The sequence below is a fragment of the Aspergillus japonicus genome (assembly GCF_003184785.1).
Source record: "Aspergillus japonicus CBS 114.51 unplaced genomic scaffold BO86scaffold_48, whole genome shotgun sequence".
Taxonomy (NCBI): Eukaryota; Fungi; Ascomycota; class Eurotiomycetes; order Eurotiales; family Aspergillaceae; genus Aspergillus; species Aspergillus japonicus.
Window position 1 is genome coordinate 223,646 of NW_020291685.1, and position 26,637 is coordinate 250,282.

At 55.7% G+C, this 26,637-nt stretch overlaps 11 protein-coding genes and 2 non-coding genes across 13 annotated transcripts; 7 read left to right on the forward strand and 6 right to left on the reverse strand.

Moving 5' to 3' along the window:
• Positions 1 to 10: 10 nt before the first annotated feature.
• BO86DRAFT_421016 (uncharacterized protein) lies at positions 11 to 2,108 on the forward strand (the record flags this gene model as incomplete). The annotated part of the gene is made up of 2 exons (XM_025675250.1): positions 11 to 1,368; positions 1,973 to 2,108. The coding sequence occupies 2 exons, from the start codon at positions 11 to 13 to the stop codon at positions 2,106 to 2,108; spliced, it is 1,494 nt and encodes a 497-aa protein (XP_025525145.1).
• A 164-nt stretch (positions 2,109 to 2,272) lies between these two features.
• On the forward strand, positions 2,273 to 3,653 carry BO86DRAFT_449858 (TauD/TfdA family dioxygenase). The gene is made up of 3 exons (XM_025676757.1): positions 2,273 to 2,445; positions 2,515 to 3,094; positions 3,198 to 3,653. Exons 1-3 carry the CDS (start codon positions 2,352 to 2,354, stop codon positions 3,628 to 3,630), a joined length of 1,107 nt encoding a protein of 368 aa, XP_025525146.1. The 5' UTR covers positions 2,273 to 2,351; the 3' UTR covers positions 3,631 to 3,653.
• A 254-nt stretch (positions 3,654 to 3,907) lies between these two features.
• On the reverse strand, positions 3,908 to 3,979 carry BO86DRAFT_t217. The gene has a single exon. It is a non-coding gene; the product is annotated as a tRNA-Gln (tRNA).
• A 970-nt stretch (positions 3,980 to 4,949) lies between these two features.
• Positions 4,950 to 6,602, reverse strand: BO86DRAFT_290748 (DUF3176 domain-containing protein; the record flags this gene model as incomplete). Its single annotated transcript, XM_025667382.1, has 3 exons — positions 4,950 to 6,052; positions 6,112 to 6,290; positions 6,352 to 6,602. Coding segments are annotated over 3 exons (1,533 nt in total), but the record flags the coding sequence as incomplete, so codon positions are not given.
• A 1,171-nt stretch (positions 6,603 to 7,773) lies between these two features.
• On the reverse strand, positions 7,774 to 12,126 carry BO86DRAFT_319062 (acetyl-CoA synthetase-like protein; the record flags this gene model as incomplete). Its single annotated transcript, XM_025668231.1, has 1 exon — positions 7,774 to 12,126. One exon carries the CDS (start codon positions 12,124 to 12,126, stop codon positions 7,774 to 7,776), a length of 4,353 nt encoding a protein of 1,450 aa, XP_025525148.1.
• Positions 12,127 to 13,550: 1,424 nt separating this feature from the next.
• BO86DRAFT_367289 (cytochrome P450) lies at positions 13,551 to 15,930 on the forward strand (the record flags this gene model as incomplete). The annotated part of the gene is made up of 5 exons (XM_025670143.1): positions 13,551 to 14,171; positions 14,234 to 15,021; positions 15,072 to 15,123; positions 15,170 to 15,381; positions 15,453 to 15,930. Exons 1-5 carry the CDS (start codon positions 14,034 to 14,036, stop codon positions 15,928 to 15,930), a joined length of 1,668 nt encoding a protein of 555 aa, XP_025525149.1. The 5' UTR covers positions 13,551 to 14,033.
• A 460-nt stretch (positions 15,931 to 16,390) lies between these two features.
• On the reverse strand, positions 16,391 to 17,713 carry BO86DRAFT_271138 (eukaryotic aspartyl protease; the record flags this gene model as incomplete). The annotated part of the gene is made up of 2 exons (XM_025667217.1): positions 16,391 to 16,861; positions 16,952 to 17,713. Coding segments are annotated over 2 exons (1,233 nt in total), but the record flags the coding sequence as incomplete, so codon positions are not given.
• A 1,316-nt stretch (positions 17,714 to 19,029) lies between these two features.
• On the reverse strand, positions 19,030 to 19,754 carry BO86DRAFT_402093 (uncharacterized protein; the record flags this gene model as incomplete). Its single annotated transcript, XM_025673820.1, has 2 exons — positions 19,030 to 19,367; positions 19,433 to 19,754. 2 exons carry the CDS (start codon positions 19,752 to 19,754, stop codon positions 19,030 to 19,032), a joined length of 660 nt encoding a protein of 219 aa, XP_025525151.1.
• An 865-nt stretch (positions 19,755 to 20,619) lies between these two features.
• Positions 20,620 to 21,601, forward strand: BO86DRAFT_367294 (zinc finger MYND domain-containing protein; the record flags this gene model as incomplete). Its single annotated transcript, XM_025670144.1, has 2 exons — positions 20,620 to 21,067; positions 21,129 to 21,601. The coding sequence occupies 2 exons, from the start codon at positions 20,620 to 20,622 to the stop codon at positions 21,599 to 21,601; spliced, it is 921 nt and encodes a 306-aa protein (XP_025525152.1).
• A 628-nt stretch (positions 21,602 to 22,229) lies between these two features.
• BO86DRAFT_381528 (FAD-binding oxidoreductase) lies at positions 22,230 to 23,571 on the reverse strand (the record flags this gene model as incomplete). The annotated part of the gene is made up of 5 exons (XM_025670772.1): positions 22,230 to 22,249; positions 22,316 to 22,335; positions 22,544 to 23,121; positions 23,185 to 23,366; positions 23,406 to 23,571. 5 exons carry the CDS (start codon positions 23,569 to 23,571, stop codon positions 22,230 to 22,232), a joined length of 966 nt encoding a protein of 321 aa, XP_025525153.1.
• Positions 23,572 to 24,175: 604 nt separating this feature from the next.
• On the forward strand, positions 24,176 to 25,052 carry BO86DRAFT_318972 (putative hydroxybutyrate dehydrogenase; the record flags this gene model as incomplete). Its single annotated transcript, XM_025668228.1, has 2 exons — positions 24,176 to 24,641; positions 24,679 to 25,052. The coding sequence occupies 2 exons, from the start codon at positions 24,176 to 24,178 to the stop codon at positions 25,050 to 25,052; spliced, it is 840 nt and encodes a 279-aa protein (XP_025525154.1).
• Positions 25,053 to 25,398: 346 nt separating this feature from the next.
• Positions 25,399 to 25,497, forward strand: BO86DRAFT_t216. Its single transcript has one exon. It is a non-coding gene; the product is annotated as a tRNA-Gln (tRNA).
• Positions 25,498 to 26,341: 844 nt separating this feature from the next.
• On the forward strand, positions 26,342 to 26,602 carry BO86DRAFT_402097 (uncharacterized protein; the record flags this gene model as incomplete). Its single annotated transcript, XM_025673821.1, has 1 exon — positions 26,342 to 26,602. A coding segment is annotated over one exon (261 nt), but the record flags the coding sequence as incomplete, so codon positions are not given.
• Between the last annotated feature and the right edge of the window lie 35 nt (positions 26,603 to 26,637).

Consider the following 26,637-nt stretch of genomic DNA (forward strand, 5'->3'; position numbering starts at 1 on the left):
CTAGCTCACCATGAGCCCCCCGTCCAATGGACTGTTAGATGGCAATGCCACTCCCGCCGGCAAGGATTATGACTGCGAGAACACCACGAAGCCGCGGTCATCCGGCAAGAGTGCTTGGCTCGGTGAGGGCAAGCTGCCCGAGGCCGTGGACGATGGGGACCAGCAGATCATCGAGGCCGGCGAAGCCAAGTACCACCGTCTGGGGTGGAAGGGGCTCACTATCATGCTGATTGTGGAGGCGATTGGGTTAGGCTCGCTGTCGATTCCCTCCGCGTTCGCGACGCTCGGCATGGTCGCCGGCGTGATCTGCTGTGTCGGCATCGGCCTGATCGCTATCTACACCTCCTATGTGATTGGACAGGTCAAGCTGGCCTACCCGGCTGTCCGGCATTACGGCGATGCGGGGGCCCTGCTGATGGGCCCCTGGGGTAATGAGCTGTTCACCTTCATGTTGATCTTGCAGCTGATCTTCCTGACCGGCTCCAACTGCTTGACGGGCACCATCGCCCTGCAGCACATCACCGGCAGCGGCATCTGCTCCGTCATCTTCAGCGTCGTGTCGGCGATCATCTTGCTGCTGCTGTCCATCCCCTCCTCCTTCGCCGACATGGCCTGGCTGGGGTACCTGGACTTCGTGTCGATTGTTGCCGCCATCGGCATCACCATCATCGCCACGGGCGTGCGGGGCACGAACTCGGCCGGCGGCCTCGGCGCCGTCAGCTGGTCGGCCTGGCCGCAAGGGGACCCCAGTTTCTCCGACGGCTTCATCGCCATCAGCAATATCGTGTTCGCGTACACTTTCGCCAGCTGCCTGTTCTCATTTATGGATGAGATGCACACGCCGCGCGACTTCACCAAGTCAATCTGGTCGCTGGGCATCCTGCAGATAGTGATCTACACGGTGACGGGCGCGACCATCTATGCGTTCGTCGGCCTGGACGTGCAGTCGCCCGCGCTGCTGTCGGCGGGTGCGCTGGTCAGCAAGGTGGCCTTCGGGATTGCGCTGCCGGTCATCTTCATCTCCGGGGCGATCTGCACCATCGTCGCCGGCCGTCTGATCCACGGCCGGATCTACGCCAACAGTGTGACCCGGTACATCAACACGCCCAAGGGCTGGATCACCTGGCTGATCCTGATCACGGTGTTGACCATTTTGTCGTGGGTCATCGCCGAGGCTATCCCGTTCTTCGACGACCTCCTCTCCATCGCGTCCGCCCTGTTCACGTCGGGTTTCTCGTTCTACCTGCCCCCGATCATGTGGTATGTCCTCATCCGCGAGGGGCCGTGGTACTCGCGGGAGAATCTCGTGACGAGTATCGTCAACTTCCTCGTGTTCATCTTCGGGTTGATTGTGCTGGTCGGTGGCATGTATTCCAGTGTTCAGGACATTGTAAGTTCCCTGTCGGCTCTTTTCCCGGTGTGCAGAACCGACGCTAACGCGGATGCTAGATCAACAACTACCGGGAGGGTGACGTTCGCTCGCCGTTCACCTGCGGGAGTGTTAGCTAGATGCATTGGGTTCTTTTGGTTTGCTTGATTGGTTATTGCATTTTCGCATTCGCACACGCATACAGACGGCTTGTTTTAATGGTATGATATGGTACGATATTCGAAAGACTCGCATGAGAAAAGTTTGTGGCTTGAGGGGTGGTGCACACGTACGCGCTTTTCACAAAGAGCGGGATGAGCATGACTGATAGACCGCTGGATTTGCTTCGTTTGCTGTACTAATATCATGAGGAACTATGGTGATACGATGACACGGTTGTTGCATGCTTGCATTAGGCACAGCGGAAGGACAGTGTTGTACATAGCCTACCAACGATGGTAGATGAATATATAATTTGCACCGGATGTTGTTGAGGGAAAGAGACGCGGCGATGAGATGTTGACGCGGGGGTCATGTGATTAGCCTGGTCATCGGACTACTGCTTTGGCTCAAGGTCAGCACCGCTTTGCCTGGCTGATGTAGTCCCAGTGTGTTGAGCCTTTTGTCATGTTGTGGACTGTATATCAGAGCTCGAGGAACACGAAAACCTCAAAATCAGGCCCGTGGAGCTATACATTTGCCTGCCAAATCATGGTTTTGGCCTGAGATCGCAGGCTAACGACCCTGCATAATTAGTCACCGTAATTTGTGCTTCGCACAATCCAAGCTCGGCCTTTCGGACTCCGAGGTGCGGGCGAGTCTGTCCGCTCACCCGCCGATAAGCTCGCATCTTGTCGATCTGATCGGCTTTTTCCGTGATAGCGGCGATGCCCGCCAGCCCACCTTGCTTTCATATATAGACTCTTCTTCCCTCCATCCTTGACTGACTGACTGGAACTGCAAAACCAAACGAGCAAACAGAATGGCACCCACTTTTCACCCATTGACCCCGCCCCCGGGCTCCGACATCGACTTCGGAGCGGTCGTCGACCACGTCGACCTGGAGAACCTGACCGGTAAGTACATGTACACATTCCCACAGCAAGTCCCCACACAAAACCGAAAACTAACACCGAACTCGGCAGATGACGACTTCGGCACCATCCACGATGCGCTCTACAAGCACCTGGTCGTGGTCGTCAAGAACCAGCAGCACCTCAGCCCTCGCGCACAGTACGAGCTGACGCGGCGCTTCGACCCGGCGGCCTCCTCGTACGGCCACGGCAAGACGATCGACGCGAAACGCAGCATCCTGCATCCGGACCTCAAGACGGTGCCGCACCAGCCCCAGGTGCAGGTGATCGGGCACGGCCACGTCGACAGCTACGAGGGTCTGACCGACATCCAGCTCAAGCACCCCCACCACCGCACCTTCCACCGCGACCCCATCCCCGCCACAGAAGACCACGACTTCACCCGCTTCTACCGGTGGCACATCGACGCCGCGCTCTACGACCTGCACCCGCCGCGCGTCACCACCCTGCTGGCCGTCCGTGTGCCGCGCGGCCGCCGCCAGACCCTGCGCTACGACGACGGCTCCGACGAGACCCTCGACGTGCCCCTGGGCACGACCGCCTTCGTCAGCGGCGAGCGCATGTACACCCGGCTGTCCGAGGAGGACAAGGAGTTTGTCCGCACGAGTCGGGTCGAATACGCACCCCATCCGTACGTTCCCGTTCACGTTCACGTTCCCTGACCCTTTCCCAACCCAACCGAAACACAACAAAATACTACCTCAACCAACGTACTGACCGGACCCGTGAACCAGATACATCTGGATGTCCCCCGCGCGCGCCCTCCCCACAGGCCTAGGCCTCTACTCCGAGGACCGCGAACTGCCCACCGCCGACCTCCCGCCCATCGACCCCACCAAGATCCAGATCCTGCCGATGCTGTGGAAGAACCCGGTCACCGGCCACCCGGCCCTGCAGATCCACCCCTCGGCCGTGCGCAAGATCCACCTCAAGGATGGCTCCGTCATCGACGACCTCACGCAGGTCCGCGACATCGTGTACCGGCTGCAGCGCCCGGCGATCAGCCCGCCGTACGTGTATGCGCATGACTGGGAAGAGGGCGATTTGGTGCTGTTCCACAACCGCGGGGTGCTGCATTCGGTGGTCGGCGCGTTCGGGGACGGCGAGGTGCGGTTGTTCCGGCAGTGTAATTTGGCGGCGGGGGAGGCGCCGGTTGGGATGGATTAGCGATTCCGGTGCAAAGGTTAGAGATAGATATAGATATAGATGTACGGTACGGTATTAGGTAATAATGATTCACGATCTTTATTTTGATTGGGTCGCTACAAGGAGAGTCTGGTATTGGAGAGGTAGTTTCATGGGAATGACAACTCATAAGCGATGGTAATTGGAGGGTATCTAAATCAGAGCAGAATAAATAAACGTGGAAGGAATGTGTACTGTTTTGTATCCATGATGTTGTGGCATATGATCGAGTTAGGCGGGACACAAAAAAATGACAAAAAGGTCGTGCCCGGGATCGAACCGGGATTACAGGAATCAGAATCCTGGGTGCTAACCATTACACTACACAACCTGTTGCTATGGTTTGGCCTCATATCTATGCAATATATAGCATGTACAAATACAATAAACCACAGTTCTCTACAGAGCTTTTGTCATCATCGGTCAATGGAGTGGTTTTCTTTTCACTCCGTGCAACGCGTGACAGAACAGTGTTGAAGAGCAGGTATACATACATGATCGCGGCATGGGAAATACAGCTGCGCTACGGCCACTGACCGAGGTCGCATCGCGTCTTCAGATGGCTACATATTTTTGTCGGATCCCGCTTAACAAGATATATCTGGTTTCTGGGGCTGGAATTCACACCCCGGCCTCCAAACATCTCAGAGTATACCAAGTAGACCAACTACACTAGGTTGTTTTACCAGGAGACCATGATATCTCGCTGCTGACACCTACCTTTCTTCCATCACCCACCCACCAAGTAGCCTCATACCCACCTAACGATGTCTTCTACCCCAGCTTATCGAGGTCAGCATCTTGACGATGCTTCTCACTTAGGTTGGGAATCACAGTGAGTAGCTACAGCTGACCATTTATAATAAGTCTCTTTTATACCGTATCAATAGCCTTTATAACGGAAGGACGGAGTCTCGAGAGTCCTCGAGTGATCCCGGCATATAGCATATACAATAGTCGTATGTCAAGGTCGCAATTATCCTACAGCGTGTCATATTGCATATGCTCTGCCAGGCATCAGCAAGTAGAGTACCAAAACGGAGCTCGTCTTATTAAGACATTGCTACACATTACTAGTTTCTATTGTCTTTTCTTGTCCTTTGTTATAGACAAACCAGATCTCTCCAGAAACAGGCTATAAATCAATCATGCAACGCCACCTCGTGCGCATTCGTAACCAGCCTCACCCGGAGTTTCTCGGCGGCGTGGTCGAGGGCGCTCGCTGTCCATGCCGTCGGATGATGTACCTGCTGGTGATGGTCCGCATCCGCACCCGCATCCCCATCCTCGTTCTCGTGCAACCCCGTCGCCCGATACAGAAATAGCAAAGGCAACGGATTCGTCCCCCACGTATACAGATGCAGCCGCCGCGTCTGGACCGCCGTCCCGAGCCAGACCGCACAGCTCAGCAGCCACACCACTGCCGGAAGCGCGATCCACTCCCAGTGCACCGCGACGAACGGGACCATTACCATTGTGTGGCCGATAGTGAGGTTACCAGTTCGACCACTGCTGCCCGTGAGCACGGCGTCCCGAATGGTCTTGGACATCGCGGCGGCGACGTTCGTCACGGCGCAGCTGAGCTGGTCGATGCACTGGTTGCGGGCGTTATAGCTCATGATCGCCGGGGAGGCGGCGGTGGTGCTGAAGTTGCCGTAGAAGATTGCCTCGATTGTATCTGTGACCGCGTAGGAGGAGGAGGACCCAGAAGAGAAACCGAAGGTCCCGGCGGAGGCTGTCACGGATCCGGTGAACAGTGTCGAGACGAAGGTCATGAGCGAGGACCAGGCCTCGTAGCCCATCCCGAATGTCGTGTTCCCGCTCGACGGGGTCAGTGCGAACTCGAAGGTGGCGGAGTCGTTGGGGTAGTAGTAGGGGATCCAGTCGGCCACGACAGTTTCCTTGTAAGTGCCGGATGAGACGGCGGCGCGGACGGTTCGGACGATCGGCTCGAGCGCGCACTCCGTGGCGAGGAACCGGGTGCTGTTGTCGATGCTGGTCGCGATCTCCCAGGTGGCTTGGGAGTTGTTGTTGGATCCGGCAGCGAGCACGTATTGGATCACCGGGAAGGTGCTGTTCGTGTACACTAGGCTCTCGGTGCCGGTGATGGCGGCCATCGCCATGGGTTGCGAGGTGGATCCGCCTTCGCGGTACCAGGCCGTGGGCCCGTTGCCCCCCAGTTGCACCGTGCAGTTCTGCATGTCTGCGGTGATGGCCGTGCATGTGCGATTGAGATGCGACGTGACGTCGGAGCAGAGGGCCCGCATGGCCAGGTTGGATATTGGGTCCCAGGTGCAGTTTCCCGTCGGGCAGGTGTACTGGGGAATGGCCCAAGGGGCGGTGGAATCGATGTTTAAGAGGGCACTGTAGACGTTGGCTTTGAGGATGGGGTCCACATAGTGGTCTAGTTGATTATCGGGTTAGAATGGACGTGAACCATGGGGCGTTACTCGTTGGAATTACTGCGCTTACAGTCTGCGGCGATGATCGGACCAACGACATTATATAGAGATGTGGCGCCGAGGAAAGAGACTTGGGAGGGTGATTCAATGGCGCTCGACACGTAATGAAGAAGGTTCTGAATGAACGGATTGAATCCGATCGCGAGTATCACAGTAAGACTACCGAGCACGGCGAAGTGACTGATTGCGGATCAGCAAGAGAGCACTCTTTTTCGCTTTTTGGATCAAAGATCAGACTAACCGGCCTTTGAGAAGCCACAGGAGCTCTAAACTCCCAACCAATCCCCCGCGACTGGCCGAATCAAACGGCTTCAGATCGGACAGCCGCTTCATCTGGCGAGCGAACCACACCCACTTCAACTGCCCCAAGGAGTTGGTGAGGGCGAACATCAGACCGGCGCTGGCGATTGTACTCAGCCACGAGATCACCGAGTTTAGAGAGACGCGGGGCCAGTCCGGTTGCTGCCGACCATCGTAGTGGTTTAGAATCGCGGCGATCGCGACGATGCACCCGGCTGAGACGACTAGAGCCACAGCCTCGAGCGCCCAGTCCTCGATGCTGGTGAGTTTTGCAACCTTCTCGGCGGAGTTCTGGGGCGATGGGGAGGGTGTTGTCTTGCCGTCGGAATCTGAAGGCGGGAAGATAGGGCTTCCGTGGTCAAGGGGCGCCGTTGGACTGCCCTTCGCAGGGGCGGAGAGGAGATGTAGCTGGACATCATCAGTCTCCTCTCTGGAATCTGAGTCAGGGAGTTTGGTTGCCATCGAAGCGGGGATCGAATGCTTGGGCACTTGCAAGAGTCAGCGAAGCAGATGCAGCACCCGCTGGTCTTCAAGTTCTTTATACTACGGACCAAATCCGTGCGGTATTTGGTCAGTTGCTGTCTCGTATCGAGTATACCCCGTGAAAACGATAAAAATCAGCTTTGGGACCCATTTTCCGGCCCCCAATGGGTGCACTCAGTCAATTTACCAATCATCAATTTCCCCTGCTGCAGAGTCTTCGACGCAGACAATGCTCGATTTGCGCTGACGGTGATATGTTATGCGGCTCATGGTCATGTGCTGAGTTATCATCACAGCGTGCGCTTGACAAGGCTGGCTCGGATGCTACCATTCTGTGTTGGCAAGCTCCATGTGATTCCTGCTGTGATGATTGTGTTTCGGGGAGGGGAGTCGGGCATGAGAAAGAGCGGGGCGGGTCTGTGCGCGGCATGGGGAAGCTTAGCTGACCAGGTTGAATACTCCGGCATGCTCTGATTGCGTCGGGCTCCATGCAATGCGCTAGCAATGCGTTAGCACTCGCCTACTAGTAGGTCTGTGCTATCGCTCGGAAGATCCGAACAAGGAAAGAAGATACTTCCACAAATGGGTTAGTTAGCTGGAGGAGGCTGGAGCCTCAAGGTGACCGACCCTTCAGTCCCGTGACTCCCGTCGGTATTGCCGGTACCTCAACACATGGTCAATGGAACGCACCAGAAATATGGGTTTCATGCTGGTCTATCATCATATCATTATCCAGGCTGAAGCTTACCATCCCTGTCAACTAAGAGGGCACTGGTGGAAGAGTATACCTGTACGCGCATGAGCCCAATATCCGGATCAGATTAGAGACAAGTATAAGATAGCAATTATAACATAAAGAATACAATTAACCACCAGCAACCTATAGGCCCATCTCCGTAAACACCACCCCCCTCTGCCGCTCCATCAAATCCACCAGCGTCGCCGCCACCAGCCCGTCCATCCCACATTCTTTGGCTCGTCGCACCCATTCTCCCACCTCCACCTCCTCGAACACACACCCAGCCTCCTCTTCCAACTCCTCCTTCAATTCTCGCGGAGACAGCTTCCGCGCATTACAGTGATGCACATACTTGACCCCGTCCCTCTCATACTCATCCTCGTCCCCCAAAGCGGAAGCAAGTATCCTCGAAGCAACAGCATCGACCCCCACAAAGTCAAACCGCCAATTCACCCCCTCCGTTACCGGGAAACACCGCATCGTCCGCGCATACTGCACCATATTGTGCATGATGTCCATGGCCGGGGGTTCATACTCCGACGTACCGGGCGTACCGGGTTGTCGGGCGACGATGCTCGCGGGCCGATGCACCACCACCGGGAAGTGCACCCCACGCAGGTGCAAAGCCTCAGCGGCGTTCTCGATGAGACGCTCACTGGCCCATTTACTCGCAATGTACCCCTGTTCCCCCGGAGGCGGGTAATTCCGGACTGAAACAGGGGGCCAAGTTGGTTGGCCGGTGAGGTTGACCACTCCGCCTGTCGAGACGAAGTGGAATGGGATGCCCCGTTCGATTGACAGCTGGAGCAGGAAGCGAGTGGAGTGGAAGTTGGGCCCCCGCAGAGTGGAATACGATTTCAAGAAGGACACGGAGGCGCCATTGTGGATTATCAACCCTATTCTGTTCGAGAGACTGGCAATGGCCCCGTCATCCAAGGAGAGAGTGGGATGGGAGAGGTCGCCGGGGTACAGGGTTAGTTTAGCGGCGTGGTCGGCATTGCGGGTCAGGGACTGCCGGGATACGCTGCTGTTGCGGATGGCCAGGCAATGAACATGTGCGATCCTTGGATGGGTGAGGAGCTGGTGCAGCAGGGTCCGACCGAGGAAACCCGTTGCGCCAGTCAAAATAACCTCGACTTTCGAATCAGGGCTGCACCGGGGAGATGTCTGAATAGCCCCAAGCAAGGAAGGCGTGAGCTGAGTCTCGCTTGCCCAGTCAACCTCGGTGGTTTCCTTGGTGGCTTCATGAGCCTGCAGAAGACGGGCCATCGCCGACAGCCCCGGAGTCGAAAACAACTCCGTCAACGCCACGCTCTTCCCTGTCAACTCCTCAATCACCTTCTGCAACCGCACCAGAAGCAGCGAGTTCCCCCCAACGTCGAAGAAATTGGAGTCTGCTGACAAGAATGCCTCGCCAGGTAGAACCTCACGCCACGCCTTGGCCATGACCTCCTCCTCCACTCCCAGCGGAGCAGGTTGACTGTTCGTTTCGATCGCGATCGGCGTCCCGGACAAGTTGCACAAAGCCTGACGATCTAGCTTCCCTGACGTGGTGTGAGGCAGCTTGCCTACTGCCATGAATGACGAAGGCCGCATGTATCGGGGGAGAGGGAGCGACCGAGCGAGACTCGCTACCAGGAACGAAAGTGAGTCAACTTGCACATCAGGATGCACGACGACATACGCTGCCAACACCGCATTCGCATTGTCGCCCTTGACGCACACCCCTGCTGACAAAACCGTTCCCTCAGACGTGGCCACAATAGCCGTCTCGATCTCATCCAGCTCCACTCGCTGTCCCCTGATTTTCACCTGCGCGGATCCCTCCATCCGACCCAGAAACGCTAGTGACCCATCAGACAGCAGATAGCCTCGATCGCCCGTCCGATACAGCCTGTCCCAGCCACGCTGTACGTCTTCCTCACTAGCATAGATGTTCTTGACGAATTTGCTAGCCGTGAGCCGGGCATTGTTCAGATACCCTTGGGCCACGCCTCCTCCACCAATACAGATCTCGCCCGGTACACCTGCAGGTACCGGTCGGCGCTGTTCATCAAGAATAAAAACGGAGTAGTTCGTCAACGGACGACCACACGGGATCAACTCTGTGCTACTATTTGGTCCATCCACCCCGACAATCATCTGCATACTCGACGACACAGTGATCTCGGTCGGACCGTATCGGTTCCACACTCTCAGTGCGGGTAGCTTCAATCCCCGGAAAAGAGGGATCAGACTGGACAAAAACTTCTCTCCGCCACAAAACGCGTTGCGGTACGTCACGCATTGCTTCAAATGCTCTGCACCATACACCACGAGATTGTGGTACTCGGACGAGGTCATCTGCGTGTAGGTAATCTGCTCCCGGGCCATCAAACTGGCTAGCTGCACCGGATCGCGTCTCACCTCCGGAGGAGCCATCACTAACGTTCCTTGCCCGGCTAGAGCGGCGTAAACACAATCGATTGAGGCGTCGAACGCAACGCCGCTCTGGTGAAGCACTGTCTCCCTCTCCAGAGATGCATTTTGTCGCATCGATAGGATCTGGCATGTCAGATTGCCGTGACTGACAATAACCCCCTTGGGCTTTCCGGTGGACCCGCTGGTATACAAGATATACGCGGTGTCGTTGACACTGGCCCTGATCAGAAAGGCCTCGTCCATCCCGGACTGTGGTGTGGGAACAGCTATAGTGCCACCGGCCAAGGATGTAGCAAGATCCTTGGTCTCCTCGTGGTAGAGGATGGCTCGCGGCTTGCAGTCTTCAACAATAGTTCGCAGTCGCTCTTCTGGATGCTCGATGTCGACCGGCACGTAGGTGCAGCCGGCATAATGAATGCCCACAATTGACACAATGGTGTCCAGGCTCGGCTTGCAGGCGACAACAATCGCAGCCGACCCCTTAAGCTCCTGTAGCTGTCTGGCCAGCTTCTGTGCACGACCCTGCAATTCCCCATAGGACAAGAACTGACCGTCCGCTTGCTTGACAGCCACATCCCTGGGGTGAGCCTTGCAGTGTCGATCAAACAAATGCACCACTGTCAGCAAGTGCTCGTCTGTATAGACGCGCTCACCCCGGCTAAGCTCGAGTGCGTGTGTGATACTCTTCTCATCAAACATTGCGAGGTTAGCAACCGGCATGCTGGGCCGAGCTGTAACCTCCTCCAGAATGCTCACGAGCGAGGACAAGATAAACCCCAGACCCTCCTTGTCGTACAGATACTCTTGCCCCCTAACGGCAACCTTACAATTCCCATCCACAAATTCCTCCACTTCTACCACCAGATCTAGCCCTGTTCTGGCATCATCCATACGCAAGCTCTGCGCCCTACAGCTTCCCAGTGTCGCCTCCTCTGTCGACCCCATCTTATAGTTCAGCAGGATCTGAAACAACGGATTTTCCGAGGGCGACCGCTGCACGGTCAATTCATCCAAGAGCACCTGATACGGCACGGCTGCATGCTTCAACGCCGTGCGGACCTGCCTGGTGGTGGTGGATAACAAGTCACGAAACGACTGGCCAGGGCGAGCGGTTCGGAATTGCAGCGGGAGCATGTTGACGAACATCCCCACGACCTGAAGAGCTTCCTTGTCCGCTCGCCCGGCGTCGGAGATCCCGAGGCAGATGTCCTTTTGTGCGTGGCCTAGGAGCCAGAAAACCAGCTCCCGGAGAGTGGTGAGGTATAGGAAAAATGGGGTCGTTCCTCCGATCTTGTGTGCAGTTTCTTTAATCTTCGACGCGAGGGAGATACCGATGGTTCTCTCCACACTGTGCACGCGGTAGCTGTTGAGTGGTTTGCGGGTTGAAACGCGGGCGAAGGCAAAGAGAGGGATCGGTGGGGGCAGGTTGGCGAGCTTGCTTTTCCAAAAGTTCAGACTCTCGCGGTAGGTGTCGTTTGCGAGAGACTGGCGTTGCAGAAGTGTGTAGTCCCGGTACCGTGGAGCCGGTGGTAGGATTTGTCCTGTGGAGTATATCAACTGCAGGTCTTTGATAAAGATCTGCGCGCTGAAGCCATCGAGTGCGATGTGATGGAACCCAAGGATAAGGAAGTGCGTGGTTGGGGTGAGAGTGAGGATCGCCACTCTCATGGTTTTGCCACGAGCGAGATCATACACATGATCTCTGACGGAAGTGTAGACTTCGTCGACGCTCTGGGTCGCCCCAATGGTATGAATGCTGATCTCGATCTGTGTTTCAGGCAGAACGCCCTGGAACAATTGGGGGTCTCCGTCTCTCGAATCGAGGAAGAAAGCTGTTCGCAAGGACTCGTGTCGATTGGACATGGCTCGGAAGGCAGTCGCAAGCTCGACGGGCTGCAGTGGCCCTTGCACGGCGTAGGCCATGGTGACGTTGAAGGTTGTGAGATCGGTCAGGTACTCGTGCAGAAACCAGATTCTCTCCTGGGCAAACGAAGCTCGCTCTATGGCTTCGAATTGTGGTTGTAGATCTGGTATCCCGTCTTCTGTTTGCACCGCCTCCAAGTTTGGCGACATGCTCCCTGGGGTTGAGGCATATGTAGAGTGGTATGCACTGGATGACTGACTGTCATCCTCCAGGGCTGTGCTGCAGATGTCCTCGTGCAAACCTTTTGTGAGCTGCTGCAATGGCCGGACTGATACCAGGTCAACAGAGTTTTGTAGCTGCTTGTGCTCAACGTCTGTGATGCGGGCGTGGGGCGTGATATTTGTGGGCTGGACCCGACTTCCCAGCATCTGCCAGAGTTCCGGGGTGGATGAAACACCCTCTGTCACGGCCACAGACTCAGGAGCAGCCATATCGTTGTTGGCAGTCATGAAGATGGCAAGATCTCTAGAAAGAATGCTAGAGCACCGAGTGTGTTGAATATTGCACGGTATCTGTATTGTGTATGGAGCCGGATGTCGAACAGGTATTGGAGTGTACTTTGTATACTGACTGCGGGCTAAGCAGGTTGCCACCGACACGTGTAGAGACTGGTCAGGGGCGCTGTCACAGCACTTCTGTGAACAGGAACGGGCCTCGCTGAGTCACTGCCACTCGGCCAGTTACTCAGAAGGATCTCGGCGCCTTGTTGTCGCCACTGTCCGCAAAACGGATATGTACAGCACCATCCACAAGCAGACGCTGAGGGTCACTCAGTAAGACCTGGGGATTGACATGGTCCTGGAGGTAAGAATAGTGTTTGGTAAATGGCGTTTGGCAGGAACGGTTTCACCTGGGGAGCACCAATGCAAGGTCTGGTGTGAAACAGTGATGAGGCTCAAAGTCGCCGAATGTCACCGATCGGGTCACCCATGCGATTTTGACGGCCACCGGGGTAAGAAAAGATTTGACCCACTTGATTGGAACTGGGTTGTATGGTAGCATAGGCCAGGCTAGGTTCTTTTGCAATGACCTGCAACCTGTTGGCCGAATCCTGAAGCGCTCTATCTGGCCGGTCAACGGTGTTGCCTCAAAACGCCACCAACATTTCGTAGATCGTCTATCAAATAGCAAAACAATCAGCAACTCCAATTCAGTTGCAGGAATGTGGACTGATCTGTCCAGGGAACTATCCCTAATGAAATGCGTACGTGGTGGTCTGAAAGCGAGGCAGCGTGGAATCTGTCTGCTCAGCGGGAATCATATTTGCCACGCTGTAATGAAGTCCCACGTGGGCGTGCATGTAACGTTAGGTAGGGTCATTATCTATTGTAGAATAGCTCTCCGCGCTACTTAACACAAGCAAGATGATCCTTGCGTAGCTCTAATGGTTGTCATCACGTTAGGTGGGAAAGACGCGAGAGTCAAAGGCAAGAAGATTGTTTACCGTGAGGGAAGCGAGAGGTGATGATACGGTAGCCTGTAGTTACCAACTGTGCAGCCCGATATGGTGGGCGGCGCGCAGTGTCCTGGAGTCCCAGCATGCTACACAACAGTATTGAATTCACAGTGTCAAATCCATGATCCCTGCCAGATAGCAGAAGACTTACATCAAGCGATAATAGCATTGGCTCTTGTATTTTCCAAATAGGATTTGTCTAACAGATGTGTAGAAGTCATGGCTTACGGCCATTTTCACCCTTGTCGTTCTCCGAGGGAGGCATTCCACAGACACCCAGTTCTCTACGGCGCTCGAATGCACAGCACCAGTTGGACCACAAGGCCAACTTAGACAACACCTAAAGCAACAGTTCGACCATTTGCTGACATGCTATTACGCTTATTCACCGCCGATGGAATCATGGCCTGATCGATTGGCCAATACAAAGTCACCGAACGCGAACACCGGCCGCGGATCCGCCAGAGATACATATTCAGCCCTGAGAACTCCGGTCGAGCGATCGTGACTGAATCTAGAGAATCTAGAGTGCAGTACTGGCATTGCAGCTGGTGTTCTTTAGAGAATCAACTGAATCAAACTCAGTGGCAGACACGCTCAATGTCTTCACTCTTGGTGGATCTTCCCGCCGTCATCGGCGTGGAAAATCCCAAGGATGTGTTAGTTCCACTCATTGTGGGAGCGGTCGTGATCGGGTTGACCATTTTAGTCCGCGAGAGAATGAGGGTCAGGGGATTGGTGAGTCTGTCTTCATTACTGCCGTGTCTGGAACAGCGCAAGAATATGTACTGACTGATCAGCCTGGTCCCCCCCACCATCTCCTCTTGGGCACTCTTCCTGCATTTATGCATGTGCAGAGCCAGAGCCCCAAGGATCTTCACCCCCAGGCCCAGATGACGATGCTACAACGGCTGTACAAACTAGGTGACATGTTCACCGTCGACACCTGGCCCCTGATGGACCAGATGTACCTGGTGGCCAACCCCAAACTCGCCCACCAGGTCTCGCAGGACAGCAGCCCGTTTCCCAAACACCCGATGATCACGCGGTTCCTCAAACCGCTGACTGGCTACAACAGCGTGCTGGCCGCCAACGACGCCAAATGGAAGGAGTTGCGCAGTCTGTTCGCCCCGGGCTTCTCCAACGCCCATCTGATGACCATGGTGCCGCTGATGGTCGAAAAGACCGAGGTCTTCTGCGACCTGCTGCGCGAATACGCCGCCAAGCACGAGCTGTTCTCCATGGAACCGATGGCCGCCCGACTGACCATCGATATCATCGGCATCGTCGTTCTGGGAGTCGACTTCAAATCACTGACCCGCCGCGACGAGCTGGTCGAAGCCTTCCGTCACCTCCTGGACCTCCTGCCCAACGGCCAGACCCTCGACATCAACCCGGTGACCCACTACCTGCGTCGCAAGTACGCCAACACGATGGACAACTACATTCGACGTGTGCTGCGCGACCGCGCCGCCAACGGGGCCAATCAGAAGTTCCGCACGCTGATGGACATCGCGATCGAGCGGTACGAGCAGCTGCCGAACGGGTCGTTATTCGACTGTGGATTCGAGCAGCTTGCCGTCGATAAGTGTGTGCCAGCTGCCTCGTTTGGGTGAGCAACTGACTCATTTTGTGTAGTCTCAAAACTTTTGTCTTCGCTGGCCACGACACCAGCAGCACCACCCTCAGCGTACGCCTCCGCGGTCTGACTTGTTGATTGATGCTAACAACCATAGAACATCTACCACCTTCTGAGCAAGCACCCCGAGGTCTTGGCCAAGGTCATCGAAGAGCACGACCAAGTCCTGGGCAAAGACACCGCAGCGATCGGCCAGCTCATCCGCGACCAGCCCTCCATCATCAACAAACTACCATACACGACGGCCGTGATCCGCGAGACCCTCCGCCTGTACCCCGCCTCCGGTAGTCTCCGCATGGCGCCGAAAGAGTCAGTCCTCAGCCCCCTGCCTCCATCCCATGTCTCGTAAAAGAAAAGCTAGAAGACTAAGAAACCGACAGCACAACCTTCCACCCCGACAAAGCCCCCGCCGTGACCGTGCCCAAGGGCAGCCTGATCTGGGTGGGGATCCACACGATCCACCACGACGCGGAGTTCTTCCCGTGCCCGGACGAGTTCCACCCGGAGCGGTTCATGACGGCCAAGACGGTCACGCTGGCGGACGGGCGCACCGAGGCCGTGACGGCGGGGTGGAACGGCCACGCGCCGCCCGCGGACGCCTACCGGCCGTTCGAGAAGGGGCCGCGCATGTGCATCGGCAGCGAGATGGCCATGATCGAGATCCGGGTCGTGCTGGCCATGACGCTGCGGCGGTTCCGGTTCGCGTCCGCCTACGCCGAGTACCGGCGCCGGCACCCGGACGAGGTCGAGGCCGCCGGCGGACGCACCGAGGCGTTCGGCGACGAGGCGTACCAGGTCTTCTCGTCGACGGCGAAGCCCAAGTCCGGGGTGCCGATGTATGTGTATACGAAGGAGTAGGTGGGCTTTTGGAGGTGTTGTTTAGTTTATGAATTTGAGTCACGTTGTGGTTTAGGACTTGAACACGTATCATGTGGTAGTTTCTATTGGAAGGGCCTGCACTGAGTCCCAGCTTTGCATACGATCGGTATTCTTGTTCCGTTCTTCAGTTTTTACCTTCCTTTTTATCTAGTTCTTCCATCTATCTTTCTGTCTCTCCTCCTTTCTTGCGATCTTCTGCCCTTATTATTGCTGGTGAAGAACCGTCATATGGTATTCGAGACGAGCATACGCATAGACAGACAAATGTGGACAGGGCAAGCCAACGTCAACATCCACCACAAGCGTTGCTACAAACCCACACGCAGTACAGCACACATTCCTTCCACAAAAATACATCCAACATAGCAAGATTCATTACATATCAAGCCACTCGTCCTGGAAACTCTGACCAATACGTCCCCTTCTAGCGCTATCATACCCTCTTCAACGGCGCCAACCCGAACATATTCCTCTCAAAGTCCAGCACAACATACAACCCCTTCAGAATCCCATCGCCGAGCGAAATCACGGTCGCATCCCCAGTCTCGGTGCGACTATGCTCCCACACATGCGCATTGAGATAACACTGCCCGGTGGCGTAGATCACCTGGACGTAGTCCTCGGGCGCGACCGAGTAATTCCCGCGACGATCGAGCTCATACACCAGCTCGGGGAACCCCTCCGCCGCGCAGTCGACCACAAACCAGTCCTGCGTGGCCATGCCCGTCGTGCTCGAGGTCCACTGCGCCGCGATCGCCGCCCGCGTCGCCGCATCCGCCTTCCGACCCCGGACCAGCCGCACCAGCTCGGCGTACTGGTTCGCCGTGACGGGGACCCCCAGCCCCTCGGACCCGTCATCCAGCACCGCCAGCGGGGTGACCAATTCCTCGTTCACCCCCGCGGCGGGAGACTCATACCGCGGGGCCCCGCGCCGGTACTTCCGGTCGCCGTGCTCCGCCGGCAGGAAGTCTTTGTTCAGGGCCGTCGCGGGAAACGGCACCGCGTAGTTCGGCGACCAGCGCGTGCGCCCGTCCGGGAACGTCTCGGCGATCCACCCGCCGGTCCACGGCGCGGCCCAGAAGTTCCAGATCGACGGCTTGATCGGCAGGAACATCTCGTCACCCAGCCACGGCGGCGTCACGATGGGGTACCAGATGACTTGGTCGGCGTCGTACAGCGTGGTGTCGGTGCCCCCGAACACGAACTGGGCGTCGCCCCCGTGGCAGAATCCCCGGGAGGAGAGCTTGGCGCAGCTGTTGAAGCCGATCTGCGCGCCGGTGCGGCCCTGCTGCCAGGCTTGGTAGTGCGTCGGGTGGTAGGTCGCGTTCAGGCCGGGGATGACCGGCGCCAGGCCGAAAATGCCCCCGAACGGGACGGGCGGCACGTAGTGGCCTGCGAAGGGGAAGTCGGAGACTTGGATGGTGGTGGCCGGGCCGGTGCAGAGGCTGGAGGTGTTGTCGGGACTGTTGATGCACACTGTGTCGGTGGCGTAGTCGACGGTGAAGTCGGGCGAGTAGAGGCTCGTGTCCCACCGGAGGCGCGGGAGCGCGGTTCGGTTGCTGTAGGTCGTCGACGCGCGCTCATCGAAGTAGCTCTGGCCTTCGGCGACGCAGTGCGCCGGGTCGTAGCGCCCCTCGCAGCGGGCGCTGCGCGTGAACAGCGTGACCCACGCCCAGTCGCTCAGCACGGTCAGGTTCTGCGGCGGGGTGCCGACGGTGATGTTGAAGAGGTAGCCGAAGCCGTTCCAGGTGGCGGGCACGGAGGTCGATGGGAGGGTATTTGAGGTTCCCAGCCAGTTTAGATTGTTCAAGATGGGTAATTGCCAGTTCACCAGATCATTCACACTGGTGGCTCCGGAGAGGAAGATCGACGCAAGGATGGAGGCAAGCGCCCCGAACAGGAGAAGGATATACATGGCACGACTGAGAGCTCCCGCACTCACTCACACTCACAGGTCCGAATAACGTTCAGCATTTTCTGCATCTGTACTAGATAGTGTAACTATAAATCATCATCATGGGGAGAGTGCTTCGGCGGGTTATCGATCCATATCGAAGATCGATGCTATCACGTGGGGAACGTGCCCTAGAAATGCGCCGAAGGGCCCACCCACCCCTCGGCCCCGGCATGATTGCCGTCAGATAAAGTCCCCGCGGCACCGAACCATCTGTGGAGCGAGTGGCCACGCGACGATGCAAATCGAGATTTCAACCAATAGAGCTTTATAAACAATGAGTGACTTCACTTGGCGAACAATCCTCAGTCAGGCCATCGAGCTCCCTTGGCTGGAGCTTCACACTCCTGCTGCGGAGTCTCGATCAACGCTGAATTAGCCAGACAGAATTTGATAGAGAGAGAGAGAGGCAAGATTCGGACTCTAGAAGCCGGCAGGCTCGGTTTGATTGACTTCTAGTTGATATAGCAAACAAACAAGCAAGCCGGTCAAGTTACCGAGGAAGAAAATCGGATCAATATGTCACCACTCAAGCATTAACCGGCGGAAGCCTGTAGATATACCTACTCTAATGAGCGGCGCTGCAGTTGGGCAAATGTTACATTGTTCCGACTGTTTTTCGTGTTCGCTGCCGCTCACTGGATGAGGAAGTGCATACTGTGCTTGAGATAGACTCGGCTGGATCTTTCGACCGAATAAGTACGTTGTCGAAGGAAGGAAAGGTGCAGTGGCTCTAGCTTGCTTTGTCCTGACATGAAACCTACTTTCTGGGGGTTTGTACTCCATTCTACAAAATGATGGATCGATAAAGAGTGTAGAAGTCGCTTCCTCGGTTGTGCGGGTCCGCTACTGATGGAAACAAGCTGATTGAGCCTTGCACGCACCGGCAACGTGCTTTCTCCCTCCATCGGACGCGCAGTGCCATGGAAGAATAGATACAACGCTTGCTTGGCGACCGTCGTTCCCTAGCTAGGAAACCGTAAAAGGTTACACCAAACGCCACCGAGCTTGCTAAGATGTCATTTGATTGACTAGACCCCCTAAGACTCGGTGCGCTATCTTCACAGAAATCATCACCTTATTTCATGCATTAGCCCGTGATCTTCGAGACCCATCTCCAGACGCTAATGCCTGTACACCCCGCCCGTCTCCTCCGCATTCAGTTTCATCTCCGTAATATTCGTGTTTGCAATGACCAAGTTCGCAGCGAGAAGGTCGAGCAGCTCGGGGACCATCCGCACCGTGGCCTCGATCTCGCGCGTCTCGTCGTGGATGCCCACCACGAGGACGGTCTGGTCCACGACCGTGCGCTCGTCCGCGATGAAGACCGAGTACGGGTTGATGACGGTGTCGCGGGCTGTCTCGGTTACGAAGCGGACCATTCGGATTGTGTTGTCCCCACAAACGGGGAGACAGAGCCATCGTCCACGTGCCCGTCGGAGGTGGCGGAGTCGCAGTCGAGCTGGAGAAGACGATCGAGCTGAAGCAGGCAACTGACGAGTATAGACCCTAGATCCTTCTGTAAACAGAGCCCGACCTGCCGAAACGATGGGGTCAATTCCATCTTCGAGGCGGTAATTTTGCTCTTCGGAGCAGAGGAGAGGAATTTGTTGAAGATGTGATGCCTGCTGGCAATAGCACGGCGGGTGACCAGGCAGAGGAGTGGGAGCCAGTGAACCTGAGAACTCTTGAGGATGAAGATGGCAACCTCCACCTCGTCATCGCGGAAGATCCAGATCATCCGATCCGAGTGGGAGACGAGGTCTGGACTGATTCGATAAATGGGACTGTCAAGCTTGTGCGGGAAGTTCCGAGTGAGGAGACAGGGGATGAGGGTTCCGGAACACATGGTAGCGAGGAACGAGAGTAAATGGCTCCTATAGCTGGGACTTGCGGGAAACTGCATACCGCGCTCCTGTGGATCCGCAGTCTAAGACCTGCTTGATGATGCTATAGCTATGTTGCTAGTACCCGGTTGTCGCAAGATGTACCTTGTCACAGTAGGGTATAGTTCTTCTGCCTACAAAGATCTGTAATTCAATAAGTAGTGAAAGTAAATTATTATATAATCTTACGCTTTTATTCTATGCACTTACTCTTCTAAAACAGATGTAGCAGCTCTATCTTGCCAATTCCGAAGATACACGGAGCAGTATTCAAGGTCTGTTTCATACAGCGATCTGTATTATCAGCGGCTGATATTGTATTAACAGACCCTCTCTATCACGAAGAGAATTCCCGGGCTGATTATGGTATACTTAGTGTAGTATCTATCAAACTTTAAGTTATGTACAAAACTATGTTTCAAGCTAGATCGACAATTTATACTGTGAAATCGGAGAGGGACATAATCAAGAACAGTATCGAAGGGCAGGTGGACCCCGTAGAGACATGGTGATTTTCACCGGGTGACAGCCACCAGAATGGCATCCTATAATGTCGTTAAAAGCAGCGATAGATTTCGTTTGACCTGCGACTACCCTCCCACCGACAGCAAACGAAGTGAATGAGTTGCAAATTCACAACAAGCCCATACACGGCAACCATCACATATCAAGTACGCCAGACCCACATATGTTTTCCTTAGGAAACCGCGTCTCCTCTCCTACATCCCATCTTCTCCCCTCCGTTACTTTCCCCTACGATCACCACCATCACCACCATCACCAAACCCACCATCACAACCACCCACCAACAGCCTCAAGCCACCAACAATGCCAGCAACAACCCCCACCATCTGCATAGCCTGCGGCTCCACCGCCACCCTCCACTGCGCCGGCTGTCTGAACCCCCCGGCCTACCTACCGGGCTCTACCGCCAGCGCCGCGTACTGCACCCGCGCCTGCCAAAAGCGCCACTGGCCCATCCACAAACACGTCTGCAGAGTGATGACGCAGCGGACGAGACTCCAGCGCGCCGCCCAAATCCTCAAGACCGCGCTACTCACCTACCGAGCGACATTGTACGACATCGCCCTCACGAAGATCGACCTCCGCGACGGGACGCTCTACCTGCACCAGACGGCTAGAGACCCTGGCACCCGTGTCCGCTTCCCAGACCATCTCACCACTACACCGGAGAAGAGGGAGGCAGCCCTGTGCATGAACCAGTGCACGGCCGCGATGGCGCTGTTGAGTGGGATGATCCGGAAGCTTCTGGCCGGTATGGCCTTCCCCGCATCCCGCACTGATGACCTAGATTCTGTACTGATCAGGAGGGATAGGTATGGACACGCGAATCAGATTCATGGACCTCCAGATCGGCAAGAAACCTCGTCCGACGCGACTCGTTCCCGGCCCTGATGCGACGGGGTGTCCGCATACCGTGCTGGTGGTGACGATGCGCCTCTCGGGCGAGGAATGGGCTCTCGATCCGACGGGCGGCCAGCATGGGTATTGCGAGGGGCTGGTCCCGTTCTCGAGGTATATGGCTGAGCGCGAGGCGAGGCCGTTGGGGCGTCCCGTGCGCTATGATGCGACCGAGACGTCGGATCTGGATTCTCTGGTCGGTCTGCCGGGATTGGGGGCGCGAAGGAGGGATTTGGAGGTGGAGAGGCGGGCGAGAGAGTATTTTGCGGGGTTTGTGAGGGATAATGTTGGGAGTCAGATGTTGGATGGTACTGCGGAGGAGTTTGAAAAGAGGTTGGAGGGGTTTGTTGAGGGGCTGAAGGAGCATTTGTTGGAGTTCCGAGTGTAGGCGGTGGTTGCGAGAGAGGTTCTCAAGGGTTTACCCATCAAGTTGTGAGGGTGTTTGTGCTTATCCTTGGGCGTTTGGTGGCTGTATGCCACGTCAGGGGTATAGTACATGCGCTGCTAATTGATTCTCTGGAATGGTTTATCTGTTCGTGTAAAGGTAGGAAGGGTCTGACCCCCTCCCCCGGTTGATGATAAAGAGATTATGAACTCGGAAGTAGTCAATCTTAAGGTCCGTGTGTCTAAGGACTCTCAACTTTATCAGAATGGCCTAAAGGCCAACGGTTTTGAATTTCGGTTTCGTTACTAGGAAGCATTTTATATCACCTACCTATCTATCAGATTATTTCACTTTCTTCCTCGTCAAAGGTACTGTACACCATACTCTCCAAAAGAATGTCAAGTCTAAATTTCTTCCAGTCGATACCTGACCATCCAAAGGTCACTGAGTGTGCGTAGGTTTGGAGCTTTTGCGAGTCAATAGCAACTTCGTCGAGAAACGCCGCCTTGCAATGGAAAAGTGGCTTGCTTGGCGCCTGCACAATAAGAGTCCAAGGCCGGAGCTCAGGCACATTTGATTCAATTATCGATTCTCCAGTCCACCCAATCTTTCAACTCTGACTTCGTAAGCTTCATCCCACACGATTTATATCTAAATGCAGGAGATTTTACCTTTTGTCCTAATGAGCCTGTTAAGCGGCTTCTGCCTGAAACTTACAGTATACAGTATCCTTGCAACTGGTCACGGGTGTCGAGGCAATATATGGAATACTGATGAGGAACACTCAGGTATCGACACGAAGATCGGATTCTGTCCTATCGAGATCGTCCCCGCCCCTGACGCGACAGGGGGTGGGCAAAAGAACATGACGGTTCTGCTGATATGATCCACTTGATTCGTCCATAAATCATGGCTCTACGAGACATGGTGCACATCACGGAGTACCTTCGACGGTTGTACCGAGAAATAATGTATCCACTTTCTTCTGAATCGACTTCATTCATCGCTCGCAAGGTGTTATACAGCACGGTGCTATTGTCGATCAGGTTTTGGTAGACCGCGGGATACGGGTGTGGCAGGGAGTACAGCAGGATCAAAGTCGCATAGACGGCGGCATGCTTACACGTCCAGCCGTACAACTCAATCAAGCCCACATGGGGGTCCCTGTTCGCCGGCTCCATGAAGTCCAAGTACGCGGCCAGGAGGCGCGGCGCATCCGCCCCGGGGTACGCGGTGAAGCCCGCCCACAGCTTGCCGATGGGGTGCGTCCGCATAGTGAATTGGGTCACCACACCAAAGTTGTTCAACCCGCCTTTCAGAGCCACGAAGAGATCCGGATGTCTATCTGCAGAAACACGCAGAATCTCCCCGCTGGCCACAACAATCTCGTACTCGAGCACGTCGTCGCAGCCCCATCCTGCCGTCACGCTGGGGACGCCGATGCCACCACCCGTCAGGAAGCCTCCTGCCCCGATGGCAGCATCGCATCCACCTGTGACGATAATGTTGAGCGGATCCAGGACCTAATAGACTTGGAGCCAGCGGGCCCCGGCTCCAATCTGCACGGTCGCACGGTCGGAACTCACCTCGACGGTGCTGATGCTGCGGAGGTCGACGGTAACGCCGTCCTTGATATTCGCTGCCCCGGCAGACAAGCCGTGTCCGCCGCTGCGGATAGCAAACGGCTCACCCCGCTCGCGGTGCACTAGGACCATAATCTCGACAATAATTAAGACATCTCTGGCGGAGGTGGGCCGGACCACGCACGCTGGATAGACGTTTTGTTCTTAGTAACTGAAGAACAAACCGATGGACTCGTTGTAGCCGGGACTGTGCGTAAGGGAAACAAGTCCTTGAAGTTGGGAACTAAGCAGGTTGCAGGCTGTGGGACTGGTAGCTGGCTGATGGTTGTAAAACCTTGCCGCTGCCCATAGCCCAACAGCACCGGCTGCGTACACAACAACTGAAGCCATACTGGGCCGGTTGAGCACACAGGAAAAACAATTTAAGAAGAGAAAGGTAAGACAGAGGGAACAGTAAGACTCGTAGATGTACCTAATAGCGTAGAGCGAAGGATAGCTGAGCTGTCAGCTGAAAGTACACAAGGTAAGCCTGGATCCAAGCATCAGCAAATTAATCGTAGGCCCTAACCGCCGATCATCGCGTTTCTTTGTCTCGTGCATCAAACTAGAGCCGGCCACCCATGCAGTTATAAAAGTACTTACTGGTTCAACCAACCTTACTCACTAGTTCAACCAACCACAAGAGAGGGGAACCAACAAGTCAGAGAAAAGCAAACATGGCGCGATCAGTTCCGACTTACCCGACGGGTTGCAAGAACGAGGTATTCCCCTCCAGGGGTCCTACGATGCCTGGGCTGGGACGGGAAACCGCCCGCAACGGTCTGTGGGTACAGCAATACTATCGTATGTACAGTACCTTTGTTCATTTGCGCTGGAGCCAATTTCATTCTCCAGGTCCACTGCTTTGGCCTGTGATTTACTTAACACACGTCCCTCAAAGATAAATCTTGACCTCTTGCGCTCCAATTGCATTGACCACCTCTGTGAACCCAGAATGTCGAAGAAGTCCGTCTTGATCATCGGCTGCAGCAACGATGGCATCGGCTACGGGCTTGCCGTGCACTTCCAGCGCCGCGGGTTTCGGGTCTTCGCGACCGCGCGCAGCCTCTCCAAGATGTCGAACCTAGAGGGTCTGGCTGATGTCACCTTCCTAGAGCTGGACATCTGTGACCAGACAAAAGTCAAAGCGGCTGTTGACCAAGTGACCCAGGAGACCGGTGGTGAGCTCGACTACCTTGTCAACAACGCCGGCATCAACCACTCTATGCCTCTACTGGACGAGGACATCTCAACCGCCAAGCATATCTTCGAGACCAAAGTCTGGGGTCAGCTCGCTGTCACCCTGGCGCTCGCACCACTGCTTATCAAAGCTCGCGGTGCGGTGGTCTTCATCACGTTCATTGCTGGACATGTCAATGTGCCGTACATGGATGAGCGATCTCCCAATCATAGAGATACAAGTCCGACGGTGAAGTGCAGAAGATTCACATAAGCAAGCAGGAATATACGCCGCATCCAAGCGATTGCTCGAGATTATGGCGGAGACGCTGCGCCTGGAGCTGGCGCCCTTCCAGGTGCGCGTCCTGTCCATCGTCACGGGGGGCGTGCAGACGCTGGGACAGTCGCATTTCGACGAGTTTGCTTTGCCCGAGGGAGCTATGTACAAGTCTATAGAGGATACCATCGCGAAACGAGCGCGTGGGGAGGATGGAAAGCAGAGATCGAGCCTGCGGGGGCACGCTGAGCAGGTCGTCACGGCCATTGTCGCGGGTACGGCGGGCCAATTTTGGTGTGGCCAGGGTGCAGGCGCTACCAAGTTCGCTTCCACGTACCTGCCGACATCTTGGATGGGAAGTTTGTCAGAAGTCTAGCAATAATCTGGATATCGCTAATAGGCTTTTTAGGACGCTGGGGTCTCGAGAGGGACTGGACTGGATCACTTGAGCAATGCAATGAGTACGGGAGGTAGGTATGGAAGGCGGGAAGAATGGAGAAGGCAGTATACTGCGATACAGAAGTATATAGAAGAACCTACACAAATGCACTGAACTGATACAATTGTCCTTCTGTGGTTGGTCGAGTCGTGAACAGGGTACCTTAGTACTCTCAGCCTTCTGACCAACGACAAGAGGAATGTCTCAAAGACTGCACAAAGATCGCGCCGGAAATGATTCAGACTCACATGGATTGTAAAGACGAGCAGCAGCACCGACTACAGGTTGTGTAGTGTAGTGGTTATCACTTTGGATTTTGACCTCACTTGCCTTCGGGCTCGGAAATATTCCAATAACCCCGGTTCGAACCCGGGCACGACCTTTTTTTTTTTTTTTTTAGCCGTGCTTGGTCTTCCTATGATCAGACCTCCAACATATTAACGGACTCTTTTTGCCTAGAAACACATCACCTACCTCAAAACACTCTCCCAAACTACTCCAACGCGAACCACGGGTCGACATTCGCCTGAGTATTACCTCTGCGGAATTGCCGGATCATCAACCCCAGCCAGGGGCTCCTCTCGCCAAGACCAGCGTGCCAAGACGACTCCCAGACGTGAAGCCAAGAGAAATAAACATCGTCAGTCAGCCCTGAAATGTCCGCCGCCCACGAGTGATTCCGCCAATTAGTGCTCCCTCCGTTGCAGATCCCGGCGAACTATGCACTAGGATTGCGATATGTCCCCCTTATTTCCCCAGAACACCTGTCTAAGCGAGCTGCACGACAAAGTGTTCGCGCCCTCACACGGGCCGCCCTCCGTCTGGGCTGGAGGTTAGTCGTTTCGCACCTGTAGGGCGAACCAAGCCACCAGCCCCTGGAGAATATCCTTCCGTCGGCGACGTCCCCGGATCCCCTGGTGGCAAGTCAGCCCGAGCGGACAACCACTGGCATCGCGACAGGCTCGAGTTCCAGCATGCTATACTTCGTCCTCGTTACGGGGTTGCAACCCCATGTTCTTCAGCAGGATGGTTATTCCACCACTTACGAATGCCAGGGACGCGGGGTGGTAGACCCTGCATGATCGTTCGACAACATCACCTCTCGTCATCGTCTATTGTATAGACGCTGCTGGAGGGATAAATACCCCCACACACCCTCGAGTAACTACCACCATCAAGACCACCACCAAGACAATCGAAGCTTGAACCCTCTTGGCCCAAAAACAATGCAGCTCAGCACCGCGCTCCTTGCATCGCTCGCCCTCGGGGCCGCGAGCGTCCTCGCCAGCCCGGCCCCACCGGCCATCACAGCCCCGCCCACGGCCGACGAGATCGCGAAGCGCGCCACGACCTGCACCTTCTCGGGGTCGAACGGGGCCTCCTCCGCCAGCAAGTCCAAGACCTCGTGCTCGACGATTGTTCTGTCCAATGTCGCCGTTCCGTCGGGGACGACGCTGGACCTGACCAAGTTGAACGACGGGACTCATGTACCCTCCCTTATCCCCATTCCCCCATAAAACCC

Coding starts and splice junctions, on each gene's coding strand:
- BO86DRAFT_449858 (XM_025676757.1), top strand. CDS start 2,352: ATGGCACCCACTTTTCACCCATTGACCCCGCCCCCGGGCTCCGACATC. Junction 2,446..2,514: donor CGACCTGGAGAACCTGACCG/GTAAGTACATGT, acceptor CGAACTCGGCAG/ATGACGACTTCGGCACCATC. Junction 3,095..3,197: donor GTCGAATACGCACCCCATCC/GTACGTTCCCGT, acceptor CCCGTGAACCAG/ATACATCTGGATGTCCCCCG.